General features: G+C 31.2%; 1 protein-coding gene across 1 annotated transcript; it reads right to left on the reverse strand.

Moving 5' to 3' along the window:
- Positions 1-5,481: 5,481 nt before the first annotated feature.
- LOC129220322 (RNA-binding protein squid-like) lies at positions 5,482-21,604 on the reverse strand (the record flags this gene model as incomplete). Its single annotated transcript, XM_054854721.1, is given in 6 exon segments — positions 5,482-5,843; positions 6,375-6,593; positions 13,323-13,536; positions 14,229-14,381; positions 20,773-20,900; positions 21,564-21,604. Coding segments are annotated over 6 exon segments (829 nt in total), but the record flags the coding sequence as incomplete, so codon positions are not given.
- Between the last annotated feature and the right edge of the window lie 2,951 nt (positions 21,605-24,555).

The following is a 24,555-nucleotide window of genomic DNA, read 5'->3' on the forward strand; positions in this document are numbered from 1 at the left end:
AAGCATCCTTAAATTTGCTTATAAAATAGCATTAATATACATATTTATCTTTCTTTGGATGCACCAGCTCCATTGTTTATGCCTTCTTGATGTAGTGAAAAGTAATGGGGGTAGTGCATCCCCAGAAATAGAAATATTCATTAATGCTATATTATAAGCATACTTAAGATCATTTTAATCTTAATTATATCCGTGAATTAATTTGAATAACTCGGAAAGGTTCTTCACTGAAGGTCTGCGATGCAACTTTACGCAAAATGCGATACTTCCTTTTTTTTTTTTAAATTTACAACGTGAATTTTTTTTTCTGTTCGGATATAGGGTTTATAGGTGTGAGTCCTATACTCTGGTTTCATGCCAAAAAATAAGGGAAAATTGTAAAACAAACCCCTAGAAAAAGGATGGGTTTTGATGATTTTAAAAATATAATAAGTGGTAATACCCCCCATGAGTTAACCAATTTCCTCCATATGTTCTTGCGTACAAACTTAGCACCTCTCTAGCCCTTCAGAAAAGTATTAATGTATAACATAACGATCCCTTCCCCTCCAAATAAAAATAAAGGCTATGAAACTGTCAAAAACTGAAAAAAAATTGCGGGCGACATTTCCAAAAAAGCGGGACGTGTGAATGGAAAAAGGTGGTCATATTTGGATTCAGGAGGTCATTTAGCACAAGAATTCACAAGAATTATCTCCCAGAAGCACTCTTTAAAAACTATATCCTTTCTAAACACAAATGAAATCGTTAAGATGTTTCCAAGCATGTGGATTCACTTTCAAAAGCACTCATTCATTCCTTCATTGAAAAATGCCTCCGGAAAAGAAGGGAGTAGTAAATGGAAACGGTCGTTTGCGCTAATGATTTAAATCTTATACACCTCATCCGGTTTTTCCCCTCAAGAAAGGAGGGATCGGTGGTAGGCGTGGCTTAGTAGAGAAATTGAGTTTTTTCGAAAATATTTCAGATGGTTGGAACTCCGATATTTTTTTAGAAATGGTCGCATCATTTCAAACTTAGTCTCAAAAGAGAGCTGGAAATATTTTACGTGTTGGGGCGTTCTTAAAATTTCGATAGCACGATTTGCAGCTTTTTTACAGAGCGAAAGGTCCAACAGTACCTCGTTTTCGAAGAAATTCATTTTTTCTCGAATTTTAAAAAATCGAAGAATGGACGTATCAAAAAAGTAAAAACTAAAATACACAGACATAGGCTTGAAAAATACTCAGAAAAAAAATTGACCCGAAAACTTCAAAGGAATTTTGTAAAATAACATTCAACTTTCCCCGTAGGTTAGCATTTGATCCGAAGCTTTCAGACTCTCAGTGAAGAGCACCCTTAAAGGCATCCGACAAAAGTCGGATTCTTTTGTCGAATGTCTTTACATTCTTTAGCTCACATGTTATGCACTGAAAAAGACGTTCCTTGTAACCGGGGGGAGGGGGGGGGCAGAAATATGTCTGCAGTGTTCCTGCACATTTGTTTTATCTGCTTTTAAAAAATATTTATGTTTAGCGGACTAGAACTATAATTGATTGGTATACATTGAAACCCCTCCTAACGGACACCCCTCTTATGTGGACAATTTTTAATTCTCCAGTTCCAACGCAAATAACATTATTAAACCCCTGTCCTGCGGACAAAAAAAATTGTCCTTTTAGTGTCCGCATTAGAGGGATTTTACTGTAATTTGTTTTAATTTCAACTTGATTAATCATACCTTTTATTTATTTTTAATTTTAAGAATAATTTTTTTGGTAAAATTTTTGACACAAACAAAATTGTTTATATAATGTGTAATTAAACTTCAGCAGGAATTTCGTTTTAAAAACTATTATATGGACAAGGAGGTCTATACTACTATTCCAATAAGTTCAAAATTCCTCACATGTGTGTCAGTGGTTCTCCTTAGAACATAATTGGTACTTGGTAACTCGGCCGAGTACTCGGTACGTCTCTACTCAATATCCTTATACAACCTACTTATTTAGATGCTATACGATATCTATGCATTCATTTTGTCATTATCACTTAATTATAACCACAGTAAACGCAGTCTACTGTTTTAAATTTTGCTTTTATATTCGTTTTTGTGTGCGCTTAGCTTGGCAAGCTTTTGAATGCATTGGCGGTAGCAACGCCCGCCAAGGTTTTGCTGCGTGCAAAGAGGATTTAAATTTACCTTTTGTTACTTTCTTATGAATATGAATAACTATTAAGTAAAAGTGACTAGACATTCTGAATTGTAGCTTTAGATATGTGATTGCTATATTAATGTCAATAATTGAATCGAAATAGACGCATTGCGTATTTTGTAGTTTAAGAAATAGTTAATTGCTTGAACTTATAGAAATGTCATGCATGAATCACTAAGTTTCACACCTATTTATAAACATATTGTAATATATTCCGTGAGAGTTTTCGTTTTATTGGAATTAATGTAATGCATTGTTTTGCTGTAAGGTTAAATGAAATGCAGTATTTTTTTTCCTGCAATTTGAAATGAAGTAAGTCCCTTTGAAATGGTTTCGAGAAACCACAAGACAAGAGGCTTTTATCGGGTCTTTTCATAGAGCTCTCCCTTAGAAAGTGAAAAATCTTCCTTAAAACAACCCCCCCCCCTAAAAATTATGGTGCAGTCTGCACCATGACTCCCCCCTCTAAGTGGGGAGAGTCATTGTGCCCGTGTTAATGCTTTAAAGTTGATTAATTCATTTCTCAAAAGTTGTAATTTTTATTTACACTAAATATTCACGAAAGAAAATCTAATAACGGGTAATATTTTGAATGTTATACCATAATACATGGAGGAATCGCATAAAATATTTTAACAATACTGCAAGGAATGTGCAATTTAGATATCAAATAAAGATACTGGTAAAACAAGTTTTAAAAAGATCACTAAATTTTTACGCAAACAAAATGAAAAGAAAAAACATTCTAAATGAATTCTTTTAAATAACACTTATGTATAAGAAACGCTTAAGAAAGTTTAATCATTCATAACTACCCTATCTAAGCCTTTAGATTTTCATAAGATTTCAAAAATATGGGGGTGGGATGAGGGTTGTCTTTACGACGTATCGAAAGGTGTTTTGCATAGTATCTAACCGCCCGTGTACTGGTTCTGCAGAAGTTAAAAAAAAAGAACGGGACGAAAATGAAGTAAGCGATTACGCGCCAATTTTGCACGCGCTTAGCCACAAAGCAACCCCTCTTGGTAAAGTCGCTCTTCGTATTGCGCGACTCTGAAGCGTAGCTTCTATATAGGGACTCTAGTCACACCTTGTGTGGCTGTTTATGTTGCTTAATAATTTGTTCAATTAAATGTACTTATTTATTATTATTTTCACAAGTGTCTCAAATACTAATTGTTTGAGTATATTTAATTTAATATTGCATTTTAATTCGTTTTAATAGGACAAGAAGTCATGTCACAATAAATTCTCACCTCCGTTACCTAAACACAAAATGCCATTCCTCATTAACACGTGGCAGTAATGACATCAGTTTATTTCCCATGGTACAAGGGAGCCCCCTTGTTTATTTTCAGCCATAGTTGAAGTTGTGAGATTTGTCGAAAAACAAAAAGTTATATTTTGCTTCAAAATCTTAGCATGGTTATTCTGAATTCTCACGTCCGTGAACTTGAATTTCAGGGATGTAAATTAACTTGTGCAGATTTTAGCAACGAAGTAAAAAATTTCCATGAAAAATGTATTCATCAGGCCTATGTTAATGGAAAATTTCTCACCTCTGTGACAGACCTTATCAATGTTATTTTTGAGGTGAAAATACATGGAGAATTATATCAATAGGCATTATACCAAAATTATAAATTGCCAGTATATCCTCAAATCTACTAAATACTATTTTTTAACATACATTTGAAACTACCAATTAAGCCATCCTTTAATTAAGAGAGCTTAATATATTCCCACTAATCAATAAAATAGCCGATTGTTTGCACCAATTAACCAAATTTTATAATCTTTGATATTAAATCGGCCTCTATTTTTAAATATTAAGTTTTTTTTCTTTATTTGTATGAACAAGGCATTTTTTATTTATGAGTAAAATTATTGGAACTTAGCTGGGCCATTGTTTAAGGTTACTTCTAGTAGGCAACTTTCATGTAAGACCTAAAAAGAACAGAATTTTTTAAAAAATACCAAGTACTTTTCATAATGCACTCAAAAGGACAAAATAACTTTCCCGAGTCAGCAAGAACAATTCAAGTATTCCTGTAGTTTATGATTCCAAGAAACCGACACTACAAACAAAGAAAAATGTGGCTCAATCAAGCAGAGAATCTCTTATCACATGACATGAAGCAAATCCATGTAATGAATTACAGTTTAACTTTCATTTAACGATACATTTCACTGTTCCAGATTTGACTGCATTGAATTTCTATACTCCTTGATTTTAACAATAACTTCTGTCAGTCCCTTGACAATTGCTAAAACAGGGTTATGCTGCACTTCAAAATAAATTTCTCTATACAACAAAACCATCGCCAAATTTTACGAAACTAAATGAATAACATACTTAAGAAATTTGAATAACTGAATTTTATTTAGTTTGTTTAAAAATTAGTTTAATTCCCCCATTAGTGTCTTATTGATAGGTTCTGCTGTACTCTTAGCATTTTTTAAACTAAGTATTATAGAGTAGAGACTATTGTACAATTTAGGTTTTTTTTGAACCAGCCATCTGAATTTTTAGTTCTCTCTTTTATTATTTAGATTGCTTGCAGCAAATAACTAATCATATACATCACAGAATTGTTCCAAAAATATTGAGAAATAAGCAAGAAGTGACCCATATTATGTGCTTTGATGAGAAAAAAAGATTTAATTGATATACTTGATCAGTCACCTGAAGATCCCTAGACACTTCACATCCTGAATCAATGCTCATGAATCTACTGAAAAAAGGCTGGCAAAAATGAAGTTTTTTTCCTCTTAAGGTCTCGCTCTGAAATCTGCAAACTCCAAATGAAAGAATGATGATTCAGAATAGCCCTCATGAAATGTCTTTAGTTAGGGCAAACCTAATTGGGTTTGCATTGTGAAAGCTACGAAGAGACTCATCACAGCATTACAATGCTACGTTAGGTTCACCCCAACTAGAATTCTAGCTAATTTCTTTAATGCTATAAAAATTTGATCAACTGTATGTCAAGTATAAGACACCTTATCTAATGTTAAGTGTAGAACTAGTTGACAATTCAATAATTTCCTTTTTTTGTTTGACATTGCATTTTATTTATCGAAAAATAAAATACAATTAGATTAAAAAAAATAAATAAGGCACCTTCACAATCCTCACTTGACACATTTTGTCCAAAGTCAAGATATTAATAGCAATAATTCAGAGCTTACTTTGATATTTTATAAAAGCTGCAAACCCACCAGTAAAAAAAAAAAACACCAACAAATAAAAACTTGAGAAAATTAAAAAACCAGTCGATCAAAATCACTTAAAAAAGAAAACATTTATATTTGTTCTGAAAATGCAACACATAGGTGTGCAACTACTAACAAGAATTCCTTTTTATTGGAATGTGCCGAGACACAGACAAATGGTATTTTACAACACTGGACCAAAGCATGGACATGCTACATGAAAGAAAAAAATAAAAAAAGTTCTGCACGAATTAGCATAAGATGAAGTGGATAAAACACACAGGCTATGTACACCTTCCAGATAGGTTGAATCATGGGGACGAGATACTGCGAAGACGGCACAACTTAAAATTTTTTATCAATATGGCTGATAGCCTTGTCCAGTAGTTGTGCCACGTCTGGCTTTCCCTGGGGCAGGCGGCTGCTGAGCACCTTTAAATAAGAAAATAGATTTTAAATATTAGTTTATATAGATAATATATATATAATATTTAAACAATTAGAGGGAAAATTGATTAAAGGAAAGCACAAGACAAAATTTTTTTACATTATATAAGCGAAAAAATATCTAACACTACATCGAATGCATAAGACGGCAGAACTTCTTTTGAAACTAGTTTCAAACTACTGCTAGATTTTTTTTTTTTTTTTTTAAGAGTTGATAAGGCATGCCAAACAAAAAGTCAATTTACTGAATTTATCTAAAACAATGACCTATTTTAGTCAGAAATTTGAAGCAATTTTGTCAATCTTGATATTTGTAAGAAATAGAACTAAATCTGAGTAAAAACAGGAACCAGTTTTTTAAAAATATTTATTATACAAAAATTTTTTGAAGGAAGATGTTGCAATTGATCTAAATTCATCATATTGCCAGTTTTAGCACACACAATCACAACACTTTCTTCATAAGTTCATAATGTCTTTATATACAAAGTTAGCATTCCCGATGGATTTACTCACCATAACCACCTGAAAAACCATTTTGTCCGTAGTTACCCCAGCCATTAAAACTGTATCCCCCGGGGCCTCCTCCATAGCCACCGCCAGGCCCATAATTTGATCCATAACCACCATATCCACTGTAATCACCATATCCACCATAGCCTCCTTGTCCATAGCCACCATATCCTCCATAACCTTGCATTCCATAGTCTTGTCCCCAAGCACCAGCAGGACCACCTACAAAATATTTCCAAAAATTAGTGTCTTAGTTATGTGCATTAAACTAGCAACAAATGATATCTATGGGACAGTTCAAATATGGAAAATTGATTTCTGAGGTTACTGGCTTTGATTTAAAGATTTGAAGCAGAAGTGAAAGCTGTTGGAATTTTCTGGACTGTAATTTTCTAATTTAGTTTTTAAGTAAAGATTCAGTATAAAGTTTTTTTTTTTTTTTTAATTTGAACTTTCCAGATTCAACTCATTCACTGACTACTACTTTTTAAATCTTAAAGCCAGAAGGTAAGTCTAGGAATCCAGCTAAGAGATTAACATGCCTTTGGCTACTGGACAAAATATTATAATTAGATAATCTTCAAAAAACAAAAGAATCCTCAACACATTAGTTGCAATAGAAACTATTTTATCAAGTCTGCACTAAATGTCAACTAAGAAGTAAAAGATACGTAACAAAGTATTAGAAAATGTATATCTAATTCTTAACTTCAAGTAAACATTAACAATCGTCAAAATTTTCTTTTAACATCTAATCATTTCATAACTGAATTGCATTATAGAATGCTTGATAACCTCATTTTGACACACATCATTATTGCTCTATTATATATAATTTTAAAAGTAGCTGTCCACTTCCTGGTAGGTTAGAATTGCTTATAAGGTGTCAGTTAGAGGATACATACACCCAAGGTCGAGAGGATTTAAACGCCCTCTGCGTTGGGGCTTTGTATCTAGTACTCCCATAGGGGAGAGAGCTACATTTATGCTGAGCTGCTACATCCACTGGACACAGAATCAAGTTTTTGCATTTTATTTCGACATAAATGCAGCACTGACCCATTCTTCCAAAGTCGAGAACCCAGAACATGTTTACAAACAAAAAATAGAGAATTTAACCTTTTTTGAAGCATGCCTAGAAAATTCAATCCCCAAATCAAGAAAAAATTGTTTAATTTTTGAAATACCTTATTTTTTTTATAAAAAATGCTAATTTAAATTGTATTTAATAACATTCTACAATCACCTATACGTGAAATTTAAAATATGTAATAAAATTTAAAAGATCCCCCCCCCAAACAAAAAATCTGATTTATCTACTTCCCCTGGACATCCTGCACATTACTAATCAAGTCCAACATTGGCACATTTCTATAAAATACTATTAGCTTTCTTATTTTATTTTAAATAACGCCTATAATCAGACTTGGATAAAATGAAAAGCTTTCTGCGAACACAAATCCTAACTGGAAAATTTTCTGCAAATAACTATTATAACTCACTCATGCTTTATTTATACAAAAATATAAAAAAAGGGGTGAAGAGCTTTATTTTGCAACAGCATATAGTTCATGCTTACTTTTCACTAACTGAAGAAAACTGCTTAACCTATTATTTTTTGCTCAATATCAATTGCATGCTCATTATTTTCATTTTACAGTGAAAAAGTTCATGTAGATCTGATAAAACATGAGCTACCTGCTTTTTACTTGAAAATTTTATACTACTTGAACTTACTAATATTACTTGAAGATATTTGATTTTGTACACATAAACATAACTACTTATTTGTTTGAAATTAAGTATTTCTGCAAAAATAAATACCGTATTTTCTGCATATTACCTGTTAAAAAGTTTTAAATTAGTGCTCCCCCCCCCCCTCTCTCTACGCCAACACATTGGAACTCAATTTACAGTGGGAGAGATTGTTCTATAGTCTGTCAAGTTGTTTATTTTATGTACTTGAATTTTCGTCTTACTTGATCCAGGCTGTGTAAAATAAAAAACTACAGTCATAGTAAGAGCGGTCTCGACTTGACTTGCAACCGTTTACTCCTTTGTCTTTTAAGTAATTAGCGTACTATAATCGCAATTTCAAGAAATAATTATTTTTTAGATTAATTTTCCATAAGATTTGAAAGAAACAGAAATAAAATATGTTTTTTTTTTTTTTAATTTCTTCATTTTTTTATTAACAATAAATAGTAGTGAAAAAAAATTTCTGCAGAGCCAAAATTTTTCTGCGAACACCGTTTGCGCGTTCGTCTATATTATGCAAGACTGCCTATAATACGAATATACCTTTTTTTATAATACCAAAAAAGAAACAGTTAAACAACTTAGCAAGCACATTTCCTGAAATTATCAGATTCAGAACAATTTTAGAGTAGGGTTTGAAAATTATACTGCCAGACTTGCCGGGGAATCTTTTACCCTTACATGACTGGCTGGGCATGTAATTTTTTGATCAAATATTTCTTCTTAAAACTTTATTATTTCATATTTTATTGAAAAGTTACAGTATCCTTACTTGGAGCTCAAAATGTATTTCAAGCCCTACTGCTAAGATAAATCGCTGTTTCCGGTTTGCATGGAAGCGATCCTTCTCATTATGCGATTTAAATTTTTTTTAATTTAACGCTGGCTTATTATGTACTATTTATTCAAAATATTTTTTTGATTTATATAAAAATAATTTGATTAATGCTGTACAACAAATTCAAATGCTTTTATCGATATACAATAAGGAAAACTGGACATGTAAAAATTCAAGCATGTTTCTTTTCGACAAACATGCTCGGTAGGGCATGTCAAATAATAAAAGATTTTTCTAGCCCTGCTTTAGAGTTGAAAAAATAACCTTTCTCATTTCATATTTTGCTCCTAATTTCTTTAACAGAATAAAAATATAAGATTGGAAGGGAATACTATCAATAATTCTTAGACAGGCAATTCCACAGGTAATTGACTTGACACACTGCGATATCTCTGCATTATTGATTTGCTGATATTTTCCTATATCGTTTAGGCAGCATTGTGAGGATATCGTAAACTATAGTTCTGATATTCCATCATTGCTTCACGTGTTCTCGCCGACAACGTGACTGATGTATGCCATCTTTGAAATTTGGCATTTAAATCACTTTCAATCTAAAAACCGCAGCAATAAAAAAAACAAAAAGTGGAAAATCGCAGATCCGCCGAAGATTTTTAAAAGCAAAACATCAAGTATTTTGTAATATTCAAAGCAAAATTTACACAGGAGGGTCATTCCATATAAGATGAGCAAAAATGACAAGTGGTTGCCACATGGTAGCAGATTTTTATAAAATTTGGTATACAAGTTCCTTTTATACCTTTATAAAAACATCTAAAATATTTTGGCTTAATATTTTTTATTTTAGTAGTTACACGCAATTGGAAATTGGTCAAATTAAACAGCATTCTCATAAATGCTAAATTTACAGTGACTGTCCCTTTGAATTGCCAACTTAATAAGAAACTTTCTGAAGCCTGATTTCTACTCTTTTTCTTTAAACATATGCTTCTTTCACTGATGACAGATAAATGTGAAACAAGGATTTTAGTTGTTCAATTGTTCATTGAGTTGAAATGATGATAATTTCATATCTCCAAAATATTTTGGGTACTTCATTAAATTATTACTGAAACTAACTTTCAAGATTGATAATTTTAACTGATGACACAAAAATTGCCTAATATTTGTGCTTGTAACAGACAGAAGGAGAAACTATCTTGCAGTTATAACTAGATTATTGCATATTATACGCAAATTTATTCAGACTGATAATAGTTGAATAGTTTCATGAATGCCATAATATGCTATTTTCCCATTAATAGTAGAAAGAAAAGCCATCGGCATTCCGTTCAAAATTAGATTCATTGTGGCAAATATCATTTAACTGACAATTTTTATTCTGGAAAGATAAGCTAAAACTAAAATGGACGTGTTTCGCTACCAAAGGAATCCTTTTGTTTTAAAGAAAGTTGCAGCAGGAAGGTTGAAATTAATGGGTGTATTTCATCAAATATACTCATTCATGGATAAACTTTTTCTCCAGCTCAAAGCCCAATCTGTTGTTGGGAATTAGACAAGATAGTCCCCTGTCTTAATCTTTAAACTCAGTATGTTTTTAGTCATGCTACTATAGTAACAAAAATACGCCGATTCCAATGATTAAAATTTAGTATAAGATAAAAACACTTCAATATGTTTATGTAAAAAAAATAGAGTAAATTAAGGGCATTCCCTCATGTTCAAACAAACATCTAAAATAGAGGGATAACCAAAACTTTCAGAAATTTTTTATTTTTTTAAGTTTGATTTCATCATCAAGGAATTAAAAAAAAAAAAACTAAACTAGAGCAGATAGTTTATTTTCAATCTGAATCATTTTTGTTATGTTTTCATTAAAGGAGCTAGAAGGGAGATTTGAAATCTGGAGTAAATTGGCAAGTTTTCAATTTTTGTTTATATCCCAGATTCAAAAAAAAGCTCCCAATAAATTTGATTTCTTTCCTAATAGAAATTTGTTTATATAATTTGAAAATATTCATTTTTTAAGTTTGTTTATAACTTATGGATTTATTGAGTCACAAACTGGCTGCCATGAAGTCTGAAAATTTAGGCTCAGCATAAGAATCAACTTCTAATTTCAACAACAAAGCAACAAACAGTTTTTAAACTTTTATACCTTGCATACCATCATAGATTTGCATGATTTACCTAAATAAAAATTTTTGTGGAAATCTGACATGTCAGGCACAACTGATTTGCTCATTTTGCACGAAATGACCCAGAAACTAAGATTCTTTCTCCTGCTTTAGTTTTTACTTCCTTGTACATAATAAAGAAAGTATTGTACAGTAAACGCCTGATTATCTGCGGAATTGGGTGGCACAAGTGTCACGGATAAACCCACTGAAATAATGGGCAAATAAGGTAAAAATTGTCCTTCCTCAAAAACTTAGTTATGTTGATGGCGAATACTTTATTCAAATAGTGGACATACAATAAAAATATTTTTATTTTTGCACAACAGAACTTAAGGTTCCTACAGAACAGAAAAGCCTACCACTAAAATCTTAGTTTTGGCGAAATTTTTCAAAATAAGTTTTATTTGCTCATTTGATATGATATATATTTAGGATTCCAAAAATGTTTTACTTTAATCCCTGTGATTATTAAAAATAGGAGTTATGGCTCCAAACATGCAGCGAAAGTAAAATTTTCGTAACCAGAAGTGATCACTGTATGTCACAGAAATTTAATCAGTGTATTAGAACAGCCATTCTATAATCTCCACACAATAACACAATTTCTTATTTAAATGTTAAATTAAGTTCATTTTTATCTATTTGAACTAATTTTGTTTACTCAAGATTAAACAAATTGCGATTTCTGAAAAACTGCGATTTCCAGCTTTGTTTACGAAAAACCTAATTTCTAAAAATATATTCGAGATATTGAAATGAAATTTGGTCTGTATATTCAGCTCATTTTGGGGTATGTTAGGAAGCACCAAATAGCTGGTATTTATGTATTTACTAGAGATGAGACGGGCTCAGCCCGGGCTCGGGCTCTTGAACCGAAAATAGGTTTTGGGCTTGGGCTCAAGCACAGATATTCAATCGCCAATCTCCATACAAATTCAAAGCAAATAAACATTTTCCCACTGTGAGAAAATGAAAGGAGCATTTAAATGAGTTCAATCTGTCAAATTTACACCCCACAAAAAAAAACAATTAGATAAATTAACGCCAATTTATAGTGTTTTTTTTCGCGATTACTATATTGCAATATGTCATACAGTAATACATTTGTAGTGGAGCATTTTAAGAAAATTTAGAAACTTCTCTCTGTTAATGAACAACATTTGACGTAACCTTTTTCATTAACAGACAGATCATGTCACACTGTAGAAGGCTCGGGTTGATACAAAAAAGTTTCCTTCGGGCTCGGTTACAAATTTTCGGGCTTCGGCGGGCCCGGGCTCTCAAAAATGAGCCCGAACTCATCTCTAGTATTTACTAATGTTATGTCTTTAATTTGAAAATTGGCAATTTTATTTGAAAAAGTCATATTTTGTACATAAAAGCTGTCCTATTTCATGAAGTTTTCAAAATATCATAAATCTTTTGATTTCACAACACAAGTAAATGTTGTAGTAATTAAAATTAAAAAAAAAAAGATAACAATTTACTGCAGAAGGTTTAGCTTAAGTATTGATTTTCACTATAATTTTACTAAAAAATGTTTAATTTTCAAAAGTCTAGAAAAAATCCAAGAAAATTGGACTTGATTTCATTGTTTTGTTGTCTAACTAAAATCATGTATGTTAAATAAAAAATTTTATGTTTTGCAAAAACAGTGCTCTGAAAATAAGCACATACCTTATCAATAAAGAACAAGTGTATATACGATGAAGAAAGCACAATAAATAAAAAAGCAAAACAAAAACAGTCCAAATTTACAAAAAAAAAATCATTGGTACTTGCTTTTAAAACGGTCAAATTACATGTTCCTCATTGTTGATTGACTCACGGATAATCGGCCCCGCAGATAATCAAGAGTTGACTCGTCTCAGAAAACCCCCCTCAAATTTCGGCTCTATTTTCCACTTTACCCATTACCGAATGTATATTGAGTGGTTTTTGCGACCCTACCGGATGTGCATATATGCCTAAGAACGTACGAACATCCAAAATTATACAATACATATCTTATGAATTCTACTATGCCATTAAATTCTGCTTAATACAATTCAGAGAAAAGGATTGTTTGCATCACTTATATTTTGCTTAGAATGCAACAAAACTTTTGCTAAGTCAATTACCAATAGAATTGCCCAAACATGTCTATATGGTGAAAGTAACACTGACAAATTTTGCTGAATTCAATGCCTATGCACATAAAAAGAGAAAAAATACCTCTGCCTCTTCCTCGGCCAGCCATGCCACCACCTCTTGCCATTCTGGGATCGGGTTTAGTTGTTGCTTTTTTAACATCACACTCCTTATTTCCTATTTTTTGTTTAGGCTGCTTGCAAACTTGATCGACTGTCATTTCATCTTCAAATGTTACAAAACAAAACTGCCTTCGTTGATTTTTTACCTTGTCAAAAGGAAGCTCTACAGTTTCAACCTTTGAACAGAAAGGATTCAGTCAGCTTTTCAGTTAATATGCATTACGAATAGAAAACTTTTCACTCACATAATATATTGACCCATTAAACGCCACTACATGAACCACATTGAAAAAACTTAATTTTTCATGCTTTGAGGTTCAATACAAGTCTCTAATCATATGTAGCTGAAATTTTGCAAATATATTTATTAGGTTAGGATATATGGTATGGTCCCAAAATGGGAGATTAGGCATTTAATGGGGATAACATATGTATTCCAGCCACTATTTTGATGAAATATCCGACTAAATCCAGTTGGAAAACCCTATAATCTTTATGTAATTCAAGCTTTAAAATATAGAACTTTTAAGTTTTCATGAGGACCAGATCTATAAATTTTAGGTCTTCCCGCAACAAAATATGTGGAAGTCAGTTCCAGAGGCCAGCAGTGTATATTTGCAACATTAATAAGCCTTAGTGCTAGTCATTTTCATTTTTTTTTTTTTTCAAATTCTTGAGTCGTTGGGCCCTTAAGGGACATTTGCAGGATGCAGGTTATTGCAATTATTACAAGGTTGTCCTTAAAATCGGAACGAATATCAGACTTAAAAAATCGGAATAAAAGAACATCTTAAACATTTAAATTACTAAACAAAAATAGTTTTTTAAACCCTTATTACAAAAATTTTAGAGCACACAGACAACCTACCTTGCCAAAATGCTCAAAGTAGTTACGGATATCTGCTTCCGTCATGTCGGATTCAATACCACCAACAAATATTTTCTTGATTCCAGGCCTGACTTTGGCTCGTTTGGCTTCAATTTGTTTTCCTTTAATATTATGAGGTCCATTGTGCAATACCTGGGACAAATTTATAAATATAAGCCATTTAAAAAGTTCATTAATATTGCCTATTTTAAAATACTCACAAGGATGACAGTAATAAACAAAATAAGTAAAAAATATTGAAAAGCAAGAGAAAAAAATTTCTTTGAAGTCAGGAACCAGAGTAATACTGGCACAAAACTGACAATTTTTAATGTTGTCACATGATATAACAATTCAATATTTTCAGGTAACACTTATAACTATTTCTTTTTAAATTGCCCTTGCAGTCAAAGTTAGAGAATTACATAACTTTAAAAAGCAATACCCTCCTGCCTAAAACAAGAACGTTGGTATGTCTTTTTATACATGTAATATACATTGAGTGAGAGAGTCCATGCTCATTGGTAAAACTTCCATATTGCTGTGACTTTAGTAAAGCGACCATTGCATGTAGTCCTTTGTTATTCCATAGACTTATTGTTATTTTCATGTGTGCTACTATATCCAACCTGAACCATTCAATCCAAATAAAATGACCGAAATTAGCCTCACAATTTTTACAATTCTTAAAGTAAAACACTTCCAGTGAAAGAAGGTACTTGATAGAAAAAAGCTAGTCAAGAAATGAGAACCACACCAAAAATACACAATATGAAAATTTTGAAAAGTGAAAAGGAGAATGCAAATAAGATCTGATCGAATAACCAATGAAACTATTTTTGGGAACAATCGCAAACAAGGCAGAACCAAACCATTATCTAATTTTTTAAATAATGTCTGCTGATTTTCAGCTAAGGGATTATTAAATAGCTACCAACATTGATATAAGAAAATTCAGAAGACTAATGCATAAAAATAGATAGATTTTAGCAACATGAATAAATGTAGAGCACACCAAGGTTTTTAAAATACAAGCTTTTAAAAGTGATCATATATAAAACACGAAATTAAGAGATTGAAGTTACCATTTCCAGGGTCTGTGCTAGGGTCTTCAAATTGCTAGGCAGTAAATCAGCCAAATTTTGAAAGTGTAAGCCCAAAGATTAATTTTATAAAATTTTAATCCAACTTTTTTACAGAATTACAATTGGAGAATGAAGTACACTTTTATAAAATACAATCAAATGCTTGAGTAAAAATCTTTTGAACGGTTCTTCCTATGAAGTTAACAATCTGATATAATCTTGAGGATCAAGGAATTTTTTTGTGAATAGAAACTTAGCAAAATTTTCTTTTCATCCATATATTTGCCAAATTCGAGTCTGACAATTCAAAATGATCGGACAATACAATTTTCATGCACATGTATGAAAAGTTTTGCCTTTTTGATTGTTTAAAACTTTTTTTTAAATTCAATCACTAAAAAATTTTTTGAAAGAATTTCATTGTTTTGATGAAAATTGTGAAGATGTTAGTTTTATAAGGGAGTTTAGAAAGCATCAAAACTCAGTAGGGAGTCTCCTGAATATAGATAATGTTGGCAGCTATACTATTGAAATAACAAAAAAGTACGATGGGTTATACAAATGCACCTGCATGCTACTGAAATTATTAAGTCTCATATTGGAAGGTTATGGTAGAAACATAAGAAAAATGCAGGTAAGAGAAACGACTTGAAATTCCTTAGCAAAATGTATGTAATTCTACAATAATTAAGTCATTCTAGTTCATAGTGATAACAGAATCCAGGAAAAAAAGTTCCCTGACAATTCCCCAATTTTGCTCCAAAAAATTCCCTGATTTTACAAATATGGCTATCACATATCTAAAAGATAGAACCACATTATAAAGCATAACTGCAATTTTTTCAAGAAATGCAAGCAGTAGATTTTAAAACTAAAAATAAGAAGAAAATCAGAATATTTTTTAATCAGAAAACAAGAGAGAAAGCAGTAAGATTAGTATTCAAAATACTTTAAGGCTAAACTATTAAGTAAATTTTGTTTGGTTGAACATTTAACTTGTGATATTTGAAAACTCTGAAAATGATATCAGAATTTTGATAAAAATTTTTCAAATTAATGTTTCAATGCAAATGAACAAATTTAATTCTCAAAAGTCAGTCCACTCCATTTTTAGGGTAAATGAAGAAAATGTTTATTTGTAAAAATATGGGGGAGACAATCTTAGTCTAATGAAACATTTTCTGCTCTTTTTTAAGTCCCACTTTTCTCTAAAATTGGAATTTTAAAAGGGTGTCGAATCTACGTATATGGTATAACCTCGATTTAACGATGGTCAAGGGACTGGAAAAGTTAGTTAAAGGATATCGTTAAATCAAAGAGCATAGACATTTAATACAGTCAAACCTGGAACAAAACGTTAAATCGAAGCTATACTCAGGGGTGATTGTGAGTTCATCAAAAAATACCTGAAAGTTTCAAAGCGAGACCGGTGGGGGGGGGGGGGGGGGTAATCTTTGACCCTTATTACTTAAGTGCACCTTTGCCATAGTATTAAATAGTTCTGAGTCAAAATATTGTGTGTACATGTGATTAAATTTTGAATGGGTTACAAAGTTACTTTTGAGCTGGTGTTATACAAATTATCTTGACATTTATTTGTCCATCTTAAGGGATAGGTGTCCAGCTTAAGACTCTTGCAGGTATATTTGATGAGTATTATACAATTTAAAAAAATTGCGGAGGTAGGGAGATAAAAGCATAACAAAAAAAACAATTCCGGTATTTTCGGACATAAAAATACCGGAAATATGTCCGAGAATACAGGAAATTCGGTAAAATACCGGAACACAATCACCCCTGGCTATACTGTAGCATTAATAATTACAGACAATCCTCACAACGTTTGAGTAAATTAAAAATAAGAAACATCTGATTTGAGATAATTTTTTCAACTTTTTACCAGGGTTCATACTCCATTCGGATGAAAAAATTCCATGACTTTTCCAAGTCTTTTTCATGACTTCATAAAAAATTTCATGACCTTGTTACATGAAGAAAATAGTACTATTTAATTTCAAATGGGAAATTTTTGGAAATGTGCATTAGCGAAATTTTCTCGTGAATGCTTCTACCTCATCGAAGCATTTGTTTGTGATTGAAAAAATATCAGAGTACACCTAAAAACAAAACTATTCTTATTTGTCTTCATCATATAACTTTTAGTAAAGTTAGTAAAACTACAGTGAATGAAATATAACAGTGCTTAAATGTCTAATAAACAGGTAAAATGATAATGAATGGGACAGAAGTTGAATGAGTCATTACTAAGTTTCAATAAATTTCTTTCAAAGGTTGCCTTTTAGCATCAGCAGTGCATTTAAGCATATACATACAGGGGTCTGGCCAGAGGATATTTGGGTACGTTAACGGACCCTTCACAAAAATCCGATCAACCAAAACGGACCTTTCACAAAATCCCGATCAAACAAAACGGACCCTTCACAAAATTCTGATAAACAAGATCGGATCTGTCAAATTGTTTATTGAAAGAGCAAATCTGAAAGCAAAATAACGCATATTTCTGTGTATAAACCGATAATTTTTGGAACCTTTCTTTAAGTCAAATTAGAGGGATCAACTTATACAAAATCGGCTAATTTTGAAAAAAAAAAAAAAAAAATCGGCACTCTTGGAATGCTCTTGCAAGCGATAAATAATGGCTACTGCCAAATAAATATAAGGGTTGTTTGTTTTATCACAGCTAATTAGCAGCGGTGTTTTTGTAAACTTTTCTGAAAAGGCATTGGTAAGCACTTTTCTCCCCTCATGATTTAATAAACAATAATATATATCTGCGAAATGAACTTAGAACTGCAAAGGGATAGTAAGGGTGAGGAAAAAATATGATCGCTTCAGATAGTGTTACCAACTTCAAAATTATCACCACTTAGCGTCTGGCGTTGAACTTTATAATGACTTGATTAGAAAAATTCTCATCATTTTGCCAGCTTGTCAATATTTGCGTTTTTACGGTGCGGTGCGATGTTTAATTGTTATTTTCATTGTTATTTTCGGAGAAAATTATATGGGTTTTGATTTTTCGATGCTAACAATGATGATTAACTTTAAATAAACTCTTTTAATTACCATTTTTTTTCTTCTTTAGATGTCTACATTTTGAAAAATGCAATCTTTTAACATCCGATATGAGAATCACATGTTGTTCTTTTTTCAAGCTAACTTCGCTTTATTAGGATTCAAATAAATGAAAAGTCTCTTTATTTCTTTTCTTATTTTCTGTTATGAGTCAAAACTTAAAATGCTAAATAGATGGTTTATTTTATTTTATTTTTTGGGTCAACTGTGTCCACAGATATTAATGATATGTTTAATATAGGACTCTAAAATGCAATTTTAAATTAATTTTATCAAAAATATTTCTTTTACAAGCTGTTTTTATACTTTTGATGCCTTCACTTTGAGAATTGCGATCTCTTTGCATCCGCTATGGGAATTCGATTTTTCGAATTTTTAATGATTATTACGCTTTGTTAAGAGGTAAACAATTGAAATATCTTTTTATTTTTTTTTAAATCACGGAATTTAGAAGTTTTAAACCAAAATCTGTGCTTTTTAAGAGTGTCTTGGGTCAAAAAGTTGAATGCTGAACCCTATTCTGAATTTTATTTTATTTATTTATATTTTTGTTACAATTATTTTAAGTACGGTACAGAAATATGTCTAGTATAATTTAACATAATGTAGAATGGTAGATAAATATTGATACTTGAAAGAGCGATGCCCCCCCCCCCCCCCCCCCCCCCCCCCCGCCAAATATCAGAAAAAAAATCCAGAATGATTTTCTCGACGTAGAAGAGGAAAACACTCAACTTTAAGTTTAATTGATGCAGTTTGTGCCATCTCTAAATTCTAAAATTTCGTTTTAACAAAAAAAATTTTTTTTTTTTTTGTGAAATTTTTTGATTTTTCACAAAATTAATTCATTTTTCACAAAATTATTTGATTTTTCACAAAAAACGGACCTTGTGAAAAATCCTGGACAGACCCCTGACATAGCTTGACAAGTACTTTGGTTCATTAAAGAAAAGTCATTCTTTAGCAAATTCATGTTTCTAAACCAGATATTTATATTTAAAAAAAGAAAAAAAAACATTCAGTAGCGAATAAATCTTCTGATTCAAATGTACTTGTTTACTTATTTGCACATTTTCAAATGCATATAAATTAGTAGGTTCAGAAATTCTTGAACATAGGGTTTGATTCCTGACATTGAACGTAGAAGTGGGTCGCATGGATTAGTTCTGCGGGTCGTATGTTGGGCAGTACTGTTTTAGAGTATTAGAATTCCCCTATCTCTGTCTTTTATCACATGACTAAAGATCTTCATTTTCTAAAACTTTCAAATAGAGATAAACTCGGATAAATTTAGTAATAAAGTTTTTACGAGTGACGGAAACAAACTCGGATGCAACTGAATTGTATTTTTAAGTGGGCGTGGCAAAAATCAAGAATGTGCTAGTTTGCTACTACAGAATATAAAAAGTCTTGAAAATAATGGTAAATGCAAAATGAGTGATGTCCAGGCAGTAAAATCACATTGCAAAAAAAGACGAGCGGCTGCTACAGAAGTGGATGTAATGAGATTTCAAAATTCAGAATTGTTTTTGGGATCATTCAATTTTCCAGTTTTAATATGCTAGACTGTTAAATCACTCAATATTTCTGATGCTCTTTTAGCAACTGTTACTTTCTCTTTGCCAAGGACATTTTTTTCATGATTTTCCATGACTTTGCACGAAAATTTCAATTTTCCATGACTTTTCCAGGTTTGAAATTGGCTAAAAATTTTTCCATGACTTTCCAAGATTTCCATGACCCGTACGAACCCTGTTTTACTCTGGTTTGATTTCAAAGAAAGCTTTGTTGTTTGTAGCAGTTAAAAACAATTTTAGAATGTTCAGCAAGTTTGGTTTAGCAGAACAAAATCTATATCTTGTCTAAATAAAAAAAATTTAGAGATGAAAACTTAAGTGTTTGCTGACTTTGCAATTGAAAATTATAATTTTCCCCGATATTTTGAGAAATTTTAAAAATACCCTGATTTTTCCTGAAATGAAAATTTTCCTGATAATTCCCAGATTTTCAGGTTGTGTCCTGTAGTTGAACTTCACGACATTTTTACCATTGGAGTAGCAAAATAATCAAGAGTTATAGCAATTAGGAGGACAAGGAAAACATGAAATTAACAAAATGAAATAACCACTTTTCTCATTTATAATTAGTCTCATTATTTTATTATTCATTCTATAAACCATTTAACATGCAGACAATTAAAGTTTTCAGTTGCCAGACATGTGGCAAGTTTTATAAAAATAAGAATGAAGAGCTTTGGTTCCTTTCAAAAAAAAAAAAAAAAAAACTTTTTTCTAAAACATCGATCATAGAACATCTCCGAACATAGCTATCTCACAGTAAGATAATTTAAAAACAATGCTTACAGAGTCAACTGAATCCCTACTAGCAAAAGCAACAAAGGCAAAACCTCGAGATCGGCCACTTGAAGGATCTGTCTTGATATTTACTTCTGTTACTTCTCCAAACTTGGAAAAGTATTCCTTTAAATCCTCTGAAATTAAATTTTAAAGTATTAACACATGTACAAACAAAAACAAAGAAAATGAGTTACATAGATCATAAGTCAATTCCAAATTTTACAGTTCAACTGTTAGCACCAATGGCAGATTTACCATGTTGCAATTGCGAGAGGCTGCAAAGAGGCCTCAAAAATGCATCAAAAATCTAAATTTGCCACTGGTTAGTACAAGAAGAAGACCGATTGGCAAAATTGCAAAATTTTGTGCCAACCAAGAAGCCTGAGCATACAAGATTTTAAAGTTTTAATTAATACCCCAGTTACTTTAGAGCAACATTTGAAAACTTTCAATCTTATCTTAATTATTTTAATCTCCGTTCTTCGAATGAACAGAAAATATATCAAAATGCAGTGGACAAAACTTTTATTGTCAATATATGTCAGTCAATATTCTACTGTCAAAGAATTCAACAAAAAGATATGTAGCATCAAAATCATTCTGAAAGTTACTAAAGAAATGTAGGATTTTCTTGAAATTTTATGTTTAATACTGTGAATTTTTAAAGTTGAATTTTGTGCCTGACTAGCTTTGAATTTCAAAATCGCTCAAAGAACCTTAAATAACCTATTCAAGCTTGCCTCAATATTAATCATTAAAAGCATAATTTTATACAAATAACAATAGATCAAACTTACTTTGATTAGTATCTCTACTAATTCCACCAATAAAAAGCTTCCTAAAAAAGAAAACAACTTTTTACAACAGAAATAAACACGGGAAAACATATTTGCGAATGCGAACAATTATTAACTTTACCTATCAGCTATATAACAGTAATCCTTAACCTAAATTAAGTGTCATTTAATTTTTTGAATCAGGATTGAAATTCAAAAAAATAACACTTTAGTGTTAAGTGACTGGAAATAAATGGACTGGAAATAAATACTACAAGGTGTCATAATTTACGACACCTGGAGTACATACTTATGGTTTTTGAAAAAAAAAAAAAAAAAACACATTTTATTTCTAACTGGATCTAATAAAAGGTTTTCTGTTGAAATACTTGAAGGCAGCTTTTTAAAATTTTTATGATTCAACTCTTAATGAACCAGGAACTTTCTTTAATTAAAGACTTCTGAATTAAGTTTTTAATCAAAATACAAATTTTATTTATCATTTTAACAAATTTTGATAATAGAAAAATGAAAAAAATCAAATCCCCAACATAGATCACACATTTCAATGCATCTGTAATATAAAAACGAAATCATTTCTTAATTCCATATCTCCTCATGCTGCTTACCTTAGCAATTATCGACATGAGTCTTTACCTTCGACGACTTTACCTTTGAATGTCATAAACGGAAAGAAAAATCTGTTTCAGAGTAACTTTTTTCTAATTTCGTTATTTTTTTTTTCATTTAATCTTTTGAGAGTTAGTAGCAGGCGGGGGAAAAAATAATTGACGAGAGAAATCTATAACTTGCCTTAAAAATTCAGAAAGCTGCTGCAAAATAGTTATTCCTAGTTTAATAGTTGAGTTATAGCACAGGTATAAGAATGTTTTCCTGCCTTCAAAGTAACCAGGGGTCGATCCAGGTTTTATTTTTTGGGTCCCCATTTTGTGAAAAGGCAAATTATTTGTGAAATTTCGTTATTTTTGTGAAAAAGCAAAATATTTTTGTGAATTTTCTTTATTTTTGTAAAAAAGACCTTCTCGTGATTTTTTTCTTGGAAAAGATTATATTAAAGCATTTTTAGCTGTCGTATCGTTATAGAAAAGCCCTAGACAGGTTTTAGGGGTGATTGCAAGTTCTTGAAGAATACCGGAAAGCTGTCAAGAGAAAATGCGCTGGGGGAGGGGGAAAGTAAGACCCTTAACATTTTATTCGTAATTTGACACATACATTACATTTATTGCTTTTTACAAATATACATATGCAAGGCACACTTTCTTAAGGTGAAAGTCTCACAACAGATTTCCTGTTTTCCCCTGGGTCATTCCATGTCAGTTCAACCACACCCCAACACCCACCATCTCAGATTTCAATGAAACTTTGTATACTTCTATGTTTCATAGTCCTATGTAACCTCCTAAAGTATTTCTTCTCTATTTAAAATTGTTTTTATTTTATGACCCTTCAAAGTTTTGAGATTTTGCGTTAGTTGTCATTCACAGTTCTCTCAGAATGAACTGCAGCTGTTTGTAAAAAAAATTATTTCTCAACAACTAAAGGTAAAAAGTTTTTGAAAATTTTCACATTATACATTAAGATTTCAAGCATTTTAGAAAAAAATATATCAAAGATCTGAATTTATATTCAGCAATTGAAAAAAATTAACAAACTGAAAATTTTAAAAATTTTTCAATAAAAAAATGATTTTCAAAATTTTAATTTTTTTGGCATGAAGGTCTAAATTAAAATAATTTATATATTTTTTTAGATGATCAGTAACATGTGTGCTAACATATAAAATGAGAATCTTTAGGGGACTTTGAGGGATTCTGCCCCCTTGCCCCCCTTATTTTGATAAAAGAAAAAAAATCGATCACAATCTTACAAACTTAGCTAATTACTAATAGCATCAAAAAAAATTTGAATAATGACATACATTGGTGTTTGAACCCAAATTTAAACATTTTAATATTCAAGATTTTTTTAATTGAAAGTAGTTAATTAAATAAATTAATAATAAACAATAAAAACAGGTTATCGTGAAATTCGAAATTTTCTTACAACAATTTATGCATACTAAAAATTATTGTTTAGTATGCATTAAGACAACATAGAAATTAAAAGAGAAATCATCTAATTCTAATTTATAACTAGGCAATTAATACAAAGTATCACAAATCCTATAAATACCAGCTCATAGTTCTTAAATTCCTTCTACCTTATGTCTGTTTTCCTACTAAGAAGATTAGAAAATATGTATGTCATTCTAATTATTGTGTTGTGTGTAATCAGATCTAGGCCAAATATAAGTAAAAATTTGATATCTGTCCAGTAATGATTTCTCTAACCAACTGGGCAAAGAACAGAGTAAAAGACAAATTCGAAGCTAGACACTTCTAGTTCGCAGAGCTTTTAACTTGTTTCATTAATCTAATGCAATATCAAAGTGAAACATGGATTTGTTTTCTACGTATCAAACAGATTAGCCCAGAAAGTTCAATTTCCCGTGCCCCCTCCAAAAGATTTTTCTGTATCCGCCCCTGAATTGCGGTATGTTGTTTAAAGCCATTTTTTATTTTATACAAATGATTTATAAACATTCTACTCTAAATATTCCTGTTTAAATACAGTGAAACTTCAGTAACTGGACACACTGATAACCCCTGTAACTGGACATTTATTTTTCTTAGGGTTGGCCCAATGCCAAATTCAATGACTGAAAATCTATCTAGCTTGACACACATTTGCGAGAACCCCTTATCAGTCCACACCCAATTGCTATTCTAGTTCAATTTTTGTTACCAACATTCTTTCATATTAACTTTTTCTCAGAGTTTTAGGAAATCTCTTTTAGAGAATTCTATCTTTTATCCAGGGGAGTAAGCAACCACTCTGTGCTGTTAGTGCAATTCTAAAAGGATAGGATAAAATATACCAAACTGTAGAGAAAGAAGGCACCATTATACCTGTAGTCTAAATAAGTGTGAGCAGGACTTTATCTTTAACAGAC

Source organism: Uloborus diversus, chromosome 4, assembly GCF_026930045.1.
Source record: "Uloborus diversus isolate 005 chromosome 4, Udiv.v.3.1, whole genome shotgun sequence".
Classification (NCBI taxonomy): domain Eukaryota; kingdom Metazoa; phylum Arthropoda; class Arachnida; order Araneae; family Uloboridae; genus Uloborus; species Uloborus diversus.